The sequence below is a fragment of the Pelodiscus sinensis genome, chromosome 22, assembly GCF_049634645.1.
Source record: "Pelodiscus sinensis isolate JC-2024 chromosome 22, ASM4963464v1, whole genome shotgun sequence".
Taxonomy (NCBI): domain Eukaryota; kingdom Metazoa; phylum Chordata; order Testudines; family Trionychidae; genus Pelodiscus; species Pelodiscus sinensis.
In genome coordinates this window covers 15,442,506-15,451,981 of record NC_134732.1, presented here as the reverse complement: position 1 = coordinate 15,451,981, position 9,476 = coordinate 15,442,506, and the positions used below count along the sequence as shown (strand labels likewise).

Below are 9,476 nucleotides of genomic sequence, written 5' to 3'. Positions count from 1 at the left end.
TAGCTGCACCGTGACTTGGCTTCAGGAGCAAGGTTCTAAGCCAAGTCACATTTTAGCAAAACAAGGCTTTCAAGGCCCAGCTTTCTTTCCCCCCTGCACGATGGAAAAAGTCTCTCGTTTCACCCAGCTTCTCTCAGCGTATAGTCTGCTGGGTGCAGACACACTAGAGAGAAAGAGAACTACATAGAGCATCTATTGCAGGAATTAGCCTCTCACACCTCTCTCCAGGCTCACCTGTGCTCAGGGTGGAGCAGATATTCCCTTACATGAATGGGTAGGTAAACAGCAGCTGCCCCTAGAGCCAGAGCCACTCAGACATTTCAGACTCAACACAATGGGCCTGCCTTTCCCCAGGAAGCTGCCAGCGTCACAGAGTCATCCTTCCAAGGTAAGAAAAGTGCCTGTTTTGCTTAGTGCCCGGGTCAAAAATCCTCCCTATTCATGCAGGACTTAGTTCCATTGCACCCAGGCTCAAAAGGTCAGGCTGGCAAAAGGTCAGGTATTCTCATGGCAGCCAGTGCATGGAGCCAGTTTGATCTTTTGGCTGGTTGCAAGCCCACCCAGCTGCCTATTAGCATTGTACATGGGGCTGGGCATTATGAGGCTATATCCCCTTCAATGACTGTATGGGGCTAAGGCGCTACAGTGCTTAGGGCTGTGTAAGGACCTAGCTCAACAGAGAAAGGAATGATGCAAACAGCTGTTTAAAATGTATTTAAATCTCTCTGGTACAACATGAGACGCGTTAATAGAGCTGAGAAGCAGAATGCATAGGAGTAATTCATTATTCTGCAAACAGTTTCTCAGAAGAGCAATTAAAGCGCTCAGGCCCATTATTCAGAGGCACTTTCTTAAGGTGATACTTCCCTCTGGGAGTGGCCTTTTTTAAGTTGCTAGTGTAAATGCTGCTCCTCCAGGCACATCCAAGTCTTCAAATGCATTTGCACAGTGTCTAGCGTAATGGGGCATCTACGTGCAATACCGTAATGTGTACAGGAAACAGGCCTTCCAAAGGGGGAAAGATGCCCCATTACGCTAGGCACTGTGCAAAAATAAATTTTAAATAGCTGTTTGCATCATTCCTTTCTCTCTTGAGCTAGGTCCTTACACAGCCCTAAGCACTGCCTGGAGCCCAGTAATCTAAAAGGGCCTGGGACTCCCTGCCAGCTCCCCCACTGCAAGGGCAGTGGCTAGAACCCTATTCAATCACCGCTGAAGTCCCAGGTGACGCTGAAGGGCTGGTTGGGGACAGCTAGTGCCCCAGCCCTGCCCCTTCCTCTTGAGCCCTGCCCGTTCCAGGCACCTAGAACCACTACCACCACCACCACCCCTTTCTCCTGAGGCTCCGCCCCCTTCCAGGGCCCCAGTCACACTCCATTCCACCTTGCCCAGGGCCTGCCAAATTCTGTTGGGCACCTAGTCATCATTAGTGCTGAAGTTGGCCGAGCTTGTAAATTCATTTGGCTGCCGTGCAGAAAATGGACAGGCCTGATTGCTACATGACACCAAGCGTTAATCAGGTACAAATGTCCTCCTCATTGTCTGGCTTCAAGTAAAGGATTCATTTGAACTATGGCCCCAATTCAGCAAAATACTTGAGCACGCGTTTAAGTCTCATTGAAGTTAAACACATCGTTGGGTGCTTTACTGGGGGTGGGCCTGTGGGAGGAATTGTTTATCAATTGGAATATACTGGGAAATATTACATACATGACAAAATATAAGTCAGGGAACCAGGGACTGTTACTCCTGTCTCCTGTACTATGAAGGAAAGAAGAGCTATCTTCAGTGTAGCCATGTAATTAAGCTGATAAGGATAACTTTGTGCTACCACTTTGAATCCAAGGGGGACACACACGGTAGCATTATTAACCTGAGCACAGTGACAGATTTTTTTTGTTTCCTGTTTGCCAGAAGCTGGGAATGGGTGATGGGGGAGGGTGGATCATTTGATGATTCTCTGTTCTGTTCATTCTCTCTGAAGCACCTGGCATTGAAAACAGGTTACTGGGCTAGTTGGACCTTTGGTCTGACCTAGTATGGCCATTTTTATTTGATATGGTAAGATTGGTGAGAATATCTGTGTGGAAAACAAATGTATATGACAGGCCAGAAACAATGATAAATTTGATGATTTATTCAATTGAACCAACATGAATATAGCCTTTCTAAACTTGAAAAAATATTTGTGCACTATCTTAAATTTATTGCTAACATAGTGTTCTAACATAATACATTGTTCAGTAAATGACTTCTGTGGAGCTTTCAGGCGGCTGTATATATGCCTTGGGCAAGGGGACCACATCTCACAGGTATTTCTGAGTGGTAGACACTGAACGCCTTTTTATGAGCGTCACGGTCTGGAAAGGTACTGAGATGAGGACCAACCTATAGTGAAAGAAGCAGATATGTGATTGGTTAACACGAGCCGAAACTCAAAAAGAATATTGTAATATGAAGTGAAAACAGATGACAGTTTAGCTCATCGGCTTCAGTCTTTTTCAGAACATTATTCCACACTCTAAAGAAAGTCAAAGAACTTTTAAAATTACGACTAACTCTGGTTGACTGATGAGTCTTTAATAATGGAGATAATCTTGTTAACATTCCAGAAACCAGTCCTATATCCTCATTACAACACATCACTCATAGAAGTTGACATTTTCAAACATGCATGGCTACTGGTAGACACCTAGATAAGTGGGCTCATTGTCAGAAGTACAGAATGCCTTCCACTCCTCACACTAAAGAAAAGAGGAAATACTGTTGTTACAGTAGCCCCTAGAAGACCCAGTCAGGATCAGGGTCTCCTTGTGCTAGGTGCTGAACAAATATACTTAAAAGACAGTTGTTGCCATGAAGATATTGCATCTAAATAGGCAAGAAGATGTAGAATAGGGGAAAGAAATGTAACATATAAGAAGAATGATCAGGGTGATAGCTGGCAGATATATTGGTTCTCACCACTTTTTTAAAGTGGTGATGTGTGTACATACCTACACAGCAAATATATACAATAGCTCTGCTTGTATGCGATTGCCTTCCTACTGGAAGAATTTACAATTTAAGTAAACAAAAGGTGGGTTTAGATTGCCAGCAACTCTGAAAATATTGACTGTCTCCATTTAGGCCCTTAAATAAAAAATTGCTATAAGAAATGTCTCAGCATTGCAGTTGTATCACAATAAATCTCTATGAGAAGAAGAGATGTATGTGAGAGAGCAATCCAAGCAGCAAAGGTGTTTTTTTTCCCCAAAATATTTGATCAATTTTTCAGTCTTTTTCAAGAGTGAACGCTTGGGCTTCTCAAGTGTGTTTATTTTGGGGCTAACGCTACTCCTATTGAAAATCAGTGACTTGGATGGAAACAGAGTTCAACTCAGTCTATGTGCTTTTGAAAATTCCACTCAGATCTTTAGGGATAACGGCATCACTTATTATTTCACATAGGCTATGTCTAGACTGCAGACTTCTTTCGGAAGAAGCTTTTCCAGAAGAGAGCATCCAAACTGTGGGTACATCTAGACTACGTGGCTCCGTCAATGGAGCCATGTAGATTAGTTTACGCAAAAAAGGGAAATGAAGCGGCGATTTAAATAATCATCGCTTCATTTAAATCAAAATGGCCGCCGCACTGTGCCGATCAACTGATTGTCAGCACAGCGTGGCAGTCTAGATGGGGATCTGCCGACCCCAGAACTCTTCGTTGGGAGATCCTGTAAGTCTCGTTTCATGAGGCATAAAGGATCTGCCGACAAAGGGTTCTGGGGTCGGCAGATCCCTATCTAGACTGCAATGCTGTGCCGACAATCAGCTGATTGGCACAGCACGATGGCCATTTTTATTTAAATGACGCGGCAATTATTTAAATCGCAGCTTCATTTCCCTTTGCCGTCCTGCCTAATCTACAAGGTTCCGCCAACGGAGCCATGTAGTCAGGAGCGGCCCGAGGCCAGCTGCGGCAGCTGGTGCCCCAGGTGGAAGACGCAATAGGTGCCCCCGCCTGCACGGCCGTCAATGGCCATGATGTAATCATGCAATGGCCACCAGGGTACCTGTGCTTTTTCCTCTTTCCTCTTCTTGCAAAAGAACTCCCTATTCCCCGTCCACATACTCCTTTTTCCCAAAGAGCTCTTTCGGAAAAAGGTTTCTTCCTTGTAGAAAGAGGTTTACCAATGTCGGAAAACCCCCTCTGTTTTCTTGCAGTGGGGACATAATTGAAGTTTTTTCAGAAAAACGACCGTTTTTCCGAAAAAACTGTTATGTAGACATAACCAAACAATGGTATTTAATTTTCCATGGACTGTAAGAAGTGCTATGTTTTGCAATGATTCTAGTTGATATATAATAAATATTTTGTTGTATTTCTCTACCATCCCACTTCAAGTCCAGAAGCTCAGACTTCTGACTTTACTTCCTCCGCACCAGCTCCCTACTCCCTAGGTGAAGTCATGATATCATTTGTGATGTTAGCATTGTAAGCTGTGAGCATGACTATTACTAGCAGAACACAGGAGCAGGGGAAAGTATAAGGGTTGAAAGAAACCCCTCGTTCCATGCAATGTCCTTTGTTTACACATATAGGCTGCATCTAGACTGGCAAGTTTTTTGCAAAAGCAGCTGCTTTTGCGGAAAAACTTGCCAGCTGTCTACACTGGCCGCTTGAATTTCCGCAAGAACACTGACGATCTCATGTAAGATTGTCAGTGTTCTTGCGGAAATGCTATGCTGCTCCCGTTCAGGCAAAAGCCCTCTTGCGCAAATGCAGTGTAGACAACGCGGTATTGTTTTGCGCAAAAAAGCCCCGATCGCGAAAATGGCAATCGGGGCTTTCTTGTGCAAAACCGTGTCTAGATTGGCACGGACGCTTTTCCGTAAAAAGTGCTTTCGCGGAAAATCATCTGTGCCAATCTAGACGCTCTTTTCCGCAAATGTTTTTACGGAAAAACTTTTCCGTTAAAAGCATTTGCGTAAAATCGTCTAGACGTAGCCATAAAGAAGACAGAGGAGAAATACTATGTTGTTTTAAGCAGAATTGTTCCTAGGTTTGTAAAGATCACAAGTTAACAGCAGAACTCTACAGTATAGTGGATGCATTCTGTTACTCATGGTAAATGCTAATTATGGTTGAATGACACTATTGTCCTGGTGCAAAATTCTTGCCTTAACTTGCTGGCACAGGCTAACCCCTCAAATTGGGGGGCTACATTGCATAGGGGTAAGTGTTCAAGCTTAGCAGCTTCCAGAGCATCTGAGATGTTGCAGTGAGGTGAACATGGAACTAACCCGTCCTGACATCTAACACATCAACTCCTGGTTGCTTTGGAGGTCCTAATGAGAGAGGTTGGCTGCTCATTGACTAGCTCACCTGGGGAGATTGCACCCAAAGATCCACATGTAGGAACAATGCACAATAAGAAAAATTAGAGCCCTGAACAAACTTAAGAACAGCTCGAGGCTTCTGACTTCAGTATGAGTAAGTGGGAAGCACCAGATGTAAGTTAGGGGGCAAATTTTGTTTTAAAAAATGAGAAGTCCTCTGATAACAAGGGTCATTTGAGAAGTATGGATTATTCCCAGGATGGTAATTATAGTCAAGACCAGGGGGGCTTTATGTCAGAGGTCATAATATGACAGAGGTTGGTACAAGAAGTCAATGCTAAACTGGTAAATCCTAATCTCTGGTGGTTTTACTTGTAATTCTCATTTTAAAGGATGGATCAAACCAATTTTTTCACTAGAAACCTCTGATCATCTAAACCATTATTCTGATGGTGTTAGAACTGTAATGCCGAATTCTCACATTTGGTATACAAATTGAAGAAATCATGGGAGTGGGTGCTAACGTACAAAGTGTTTTTTCAATGTCCTACGTGGTAGGATTTTATAGTTGTAGTTACTTTTAACTCGGCTCCTTAAAAGCAACTTTTAACTGAAATTATATTTTAATGTCAGATCCCACAAAGAACCTGTACATGACTTTTGCATTTATCATTTGACCTTGCATCCAAGCATTATAAAGGAAAACCCTTATTGTGAAAAATGAGAGATGCATATTTGTGGGTTACTTCCACATCTATTCTCACTCAGACAAAGTCCTTTTAGTTGAGGAAGGAGGAAAATATGATGAATCACTTACCAAGCATTAGGACTGTAGTGGAAAAGTCACTGCAAGTAAAGGCTGATCTATCTTTTTAATGGGGGATGGATATATAATATGAAAAAGATAATAAACACCGAGGGCTTGATTTTCAGCTGGTGCAAATTGACAGAGCTCCACTGGAGTCAATGGAATGATGTAAGAATCAGTCCATGAGACTTTTATTTTGCTCCAAGTACTTACACATAAATTTGTTAGAAATGTTTCCTAGAAATCTGTATTTGTTACCACTTTAGCCCTTTGGATGCATAAAGTGATTAGCAGTATGAATATATTTATTGATGAACAAGTGAACTAGGGCTGCAAGGAGTGTATCAGAATATTTGACTGACATAACTAGATTAAATTATTTGCCTCAGTTTGTTCTTGAGAATGTACCTATTAAGAGTCACATGATAGGGAATGAATGGTGTCATGACTTTTCCTGCCTCTGTGAAAGGACCTGCATCCAGCTGCAAAGAAATGTAGCTTTACCTGTTCCTTTTGTAAGCTCTACCCCAAACTACACACGTATGGGGAGGTAGCATCCAATCCCTGCATGACTCTTAATTTTAACAACAAGGATGCCCCCAGATTCCCCCTCGTTTCCCCATCACCCACTTGATTTAAAACCCTTTAGCAGGTGACAACCATTTTCTTAAGCTTCCGTCACAAGAAAACAATCTTTACTCCCTTTCCAAAGCATCACTCATTTACAGGATCCTAACAAATGTGGGCCCTTTTAAGTTTTCTTAAAAAACACGCACACACAAAATAACACTGTCATAGTTGTAGATTTCTTTCCAGTAGAAAATAACACACAATACGGGAGACAAGTACACACACTCTCTCTCACCTAAAAACACAATATTTCCATGCAGACACAAACGCGCGCACGTATATATGGATGCAAATGATTTCCGTGAAGCCATCACTTGTGAAGCTTGACAGAAAATAATGAGAAACACTAAATCTTTTATAAGGTCAACACTCGAGCAGCTGTCAAACAAGAAAAGAATTTAGCGAAAGAGCCGCAAAAACTTCTATCGCCTCATTAAACCCAACAGGGCCTGGGCCTGGCGTGGTGCGGAGACACCGGGGCGCCTCCGTTTTGTGTCAGTAATTTGCGGCGGAGGAGGAGTGAAGACGAAACAGCCAGCGCCGAAGGGGCCTAGGGGGAGGCTGGGGAATCGTTAGCGCGCCAGGAGCGGCCTCGGTTCCTAATTGGAAGCATTGGGCATTATCAACGGAGGATTTGCCTCAGCTCCCTGACAGCTATCTGGGCCTGGAATGATAGCCCACTTGTCAGTGTAAAAGACCATTAAAAACAAACCATTTTGATTTAATTGGAGGCGGTGCGCTGGGGGCCCAGGTGAGGAGCCTCATCAGCCGATGCTGGCTGCTGATGCCTTTTTCCCCCTGTATTGATGGCCCCCCCCTTTCAAAAACTGTCTGGGAAAGAGAGAGAGGTACTGAAAGATCCTTCACAGTCACATTGAGAGCTGCTTTCAATAGGGTTGTCAACAAATGCCATGACAAGTTACAGAGCAGTAGGTATTTTTAAAGCAGATGTTATTCTGTCCACAGCTGAACCAAACTCAGAGGGTGTGTGTCTGGATTATTAGGGTTATAAATACTGCGGCTATTACTGTAGGTAGAGTGCTTAGTAAGTTAAATAAATGAATGGTTATTTCTCTCCTCACACCCCATATCTTCTTTTCGTATTAAAAGGAAACTAAAGAGATTAAAAGACACAGTGACGGGTGGGGTGGGGGAGGAGAGACTAATTCTTATCTTCACATTTTTGCAGCAAAATATTAAAAAGTGATCAGTGATTTTTTTTTTTGTCCTGAGACTCTTTAAAGGGGGCTGATTGACAGAATGCAGGTGCTCAGCATCTTCTGACAATTAGGGCCCTTTACGATGTGTTTAGATGAGCACCAAAAGTCGCTTAGCCTGAGGTGGGCATAGGGTAGAGTTTGCAGCCTTTCTCTCAGGCATGGATCCGTAATCATTTTGAAATGGAGGTGTGGCTATCTCAGTCTGAGGATCCCATAGTGTCTGTGGACCACTGATTCCTAGACCAGTGGTTTTCAAAATTCACCCACTTGGGCCTTCATCCAGCTCACCTTGACAAATGATCCCCCTGGATCCAGATAACTTTCACATTACCCTTCAGCGCATCCTGAGAGTTAAGCCCAGGGCCTCACCTGGGCTCATGATGCTGTTCTTTAGACCAACAAACCAGCTGGTAAACATGTCCTGTGTGGAAGGCAGAAATGGAGCCAGGGTATGAAACATCGGGTGACTGTAAAAAGCATTTGCCTGGGCTTAGTTGATGATGAAAGTGATGATGGAGGCACTCTGCAGTGCATGCCACGGAGGACACGATTTTGAATTACATTTGCACAAAGATATTGAAAGCAAACTGGTCTGAGTTCAGTTTCTCATGCTAGGAGACTCATCTATGAGCAACACCAGCAGAACAGGTACGGGCTGTGGACCCTTGTTAGTAGCCAATATGGGGGGACAAGAATATGAATGAACATCAATACTGAGCTTATCCTCTCAGCCCCGGAGGTGTTAGTACGGGGAAAGTTACAGTCTGCCTGTGCTCTGCCTTATCCTATGGACACGCTCACAGACTTGGAAACTGAAGGCCTCTGGGATCTTCCACCAGCACTAAAATCATTCAAACTTTTTAACAAATTGTGGAGAAAAAGCAATTTAAATCACAGATGTTTTTGATTTAAAAATAAGAGGTGGTCTGAGCTGCAAAGATCATTGCATATGTCAAGAGCTCAGACTTTGGCTTGGTTCATTGAACGTACGGTGGAAGTGGACCAGTTGCAAATCAGCTTCCAAGCGGTCGAGGCATTTGGGTTGTGGTTTTGAACTGTGCCTGTCTCTGGGCAGATGATAACTCTTTTAAACAGAGAATTCAGGTCCTGAGCCTGCTTTCTCTTCCAGCAGTGTCAGTGAGGAGAAGTGGAAGGAGTTGGAAGAGCAGTTGAGAAGGTCAGAGGGAAAGCACAGAGGGCCATCAGTGCCCTGGGAAGGACAGTCAAACTGAGGATTGCTGAAGAGGGCTTAGAGACACAGGGGAGAAAAGTCACTAGGTACCAGCCATCATACTGCAAACGTGTTAGAGGAAATCAAAGTGATTTCAATGCTGGTGCCAACACTAGAGACTGAAGTCCTCAATTTATCCATAAAATACAGATCACAGAACACTGGAACTGGAAGGGACCTCAAGAGATCAACAAGTCCAGTCCCCTGCCTTCATGGCAAGACAAGCACCATCTAGATCATCCCTGATAGAGGTCTACCTATGGAA

The 9,476-nt window shown here is 43.6% G+C and overlaps 1 protein-coding gene and 1 long non-coding RNA gene across 3 annotated transcripts in view; one reads left to right on the top strand and one right to left on the bottom strand.

Annotated features, from left to right (window-relative positions):
* The first annotated feature begins 312 nt into the window (after positions 1-312).
* Positions 313-9,476, top strand: part of LOC142819347 (uncharacterized) — a 71,311-nt gene continuing 62,147 nt past the window's right edge. Inside the window, exon 1 of one of the 2 annotated variants that reach the window (XR_012897217.1) lies at positions 313-388. This is a non-coding gene — a long non-coding RNA (uncharacterized LOC142819347). The remainder of the gene's footprint in view (positions 389-9,476) is intronic. The other variant, XR_012897216.1, reaches the window with a different exon arrangement.
* Positions 2,115-9,476, bottom strand: part of CFAP77 (cilia and flagella associated protein 77) — a 126,107-nt gene continuing 118,745 nt past the window's right edge. The window contains exon 6 of the mRNA XM_075905745.1: positions 2,115-2,388. Within this exon, the coding sequence (XP_075761860.1) occupies positions 2,266-2,388 (123 nt within the window). The 3' untranslated portion in view covers positions 2,115-2,265. The remainder of the gene's footprint in view (positions 2,389-9,476) is intronic.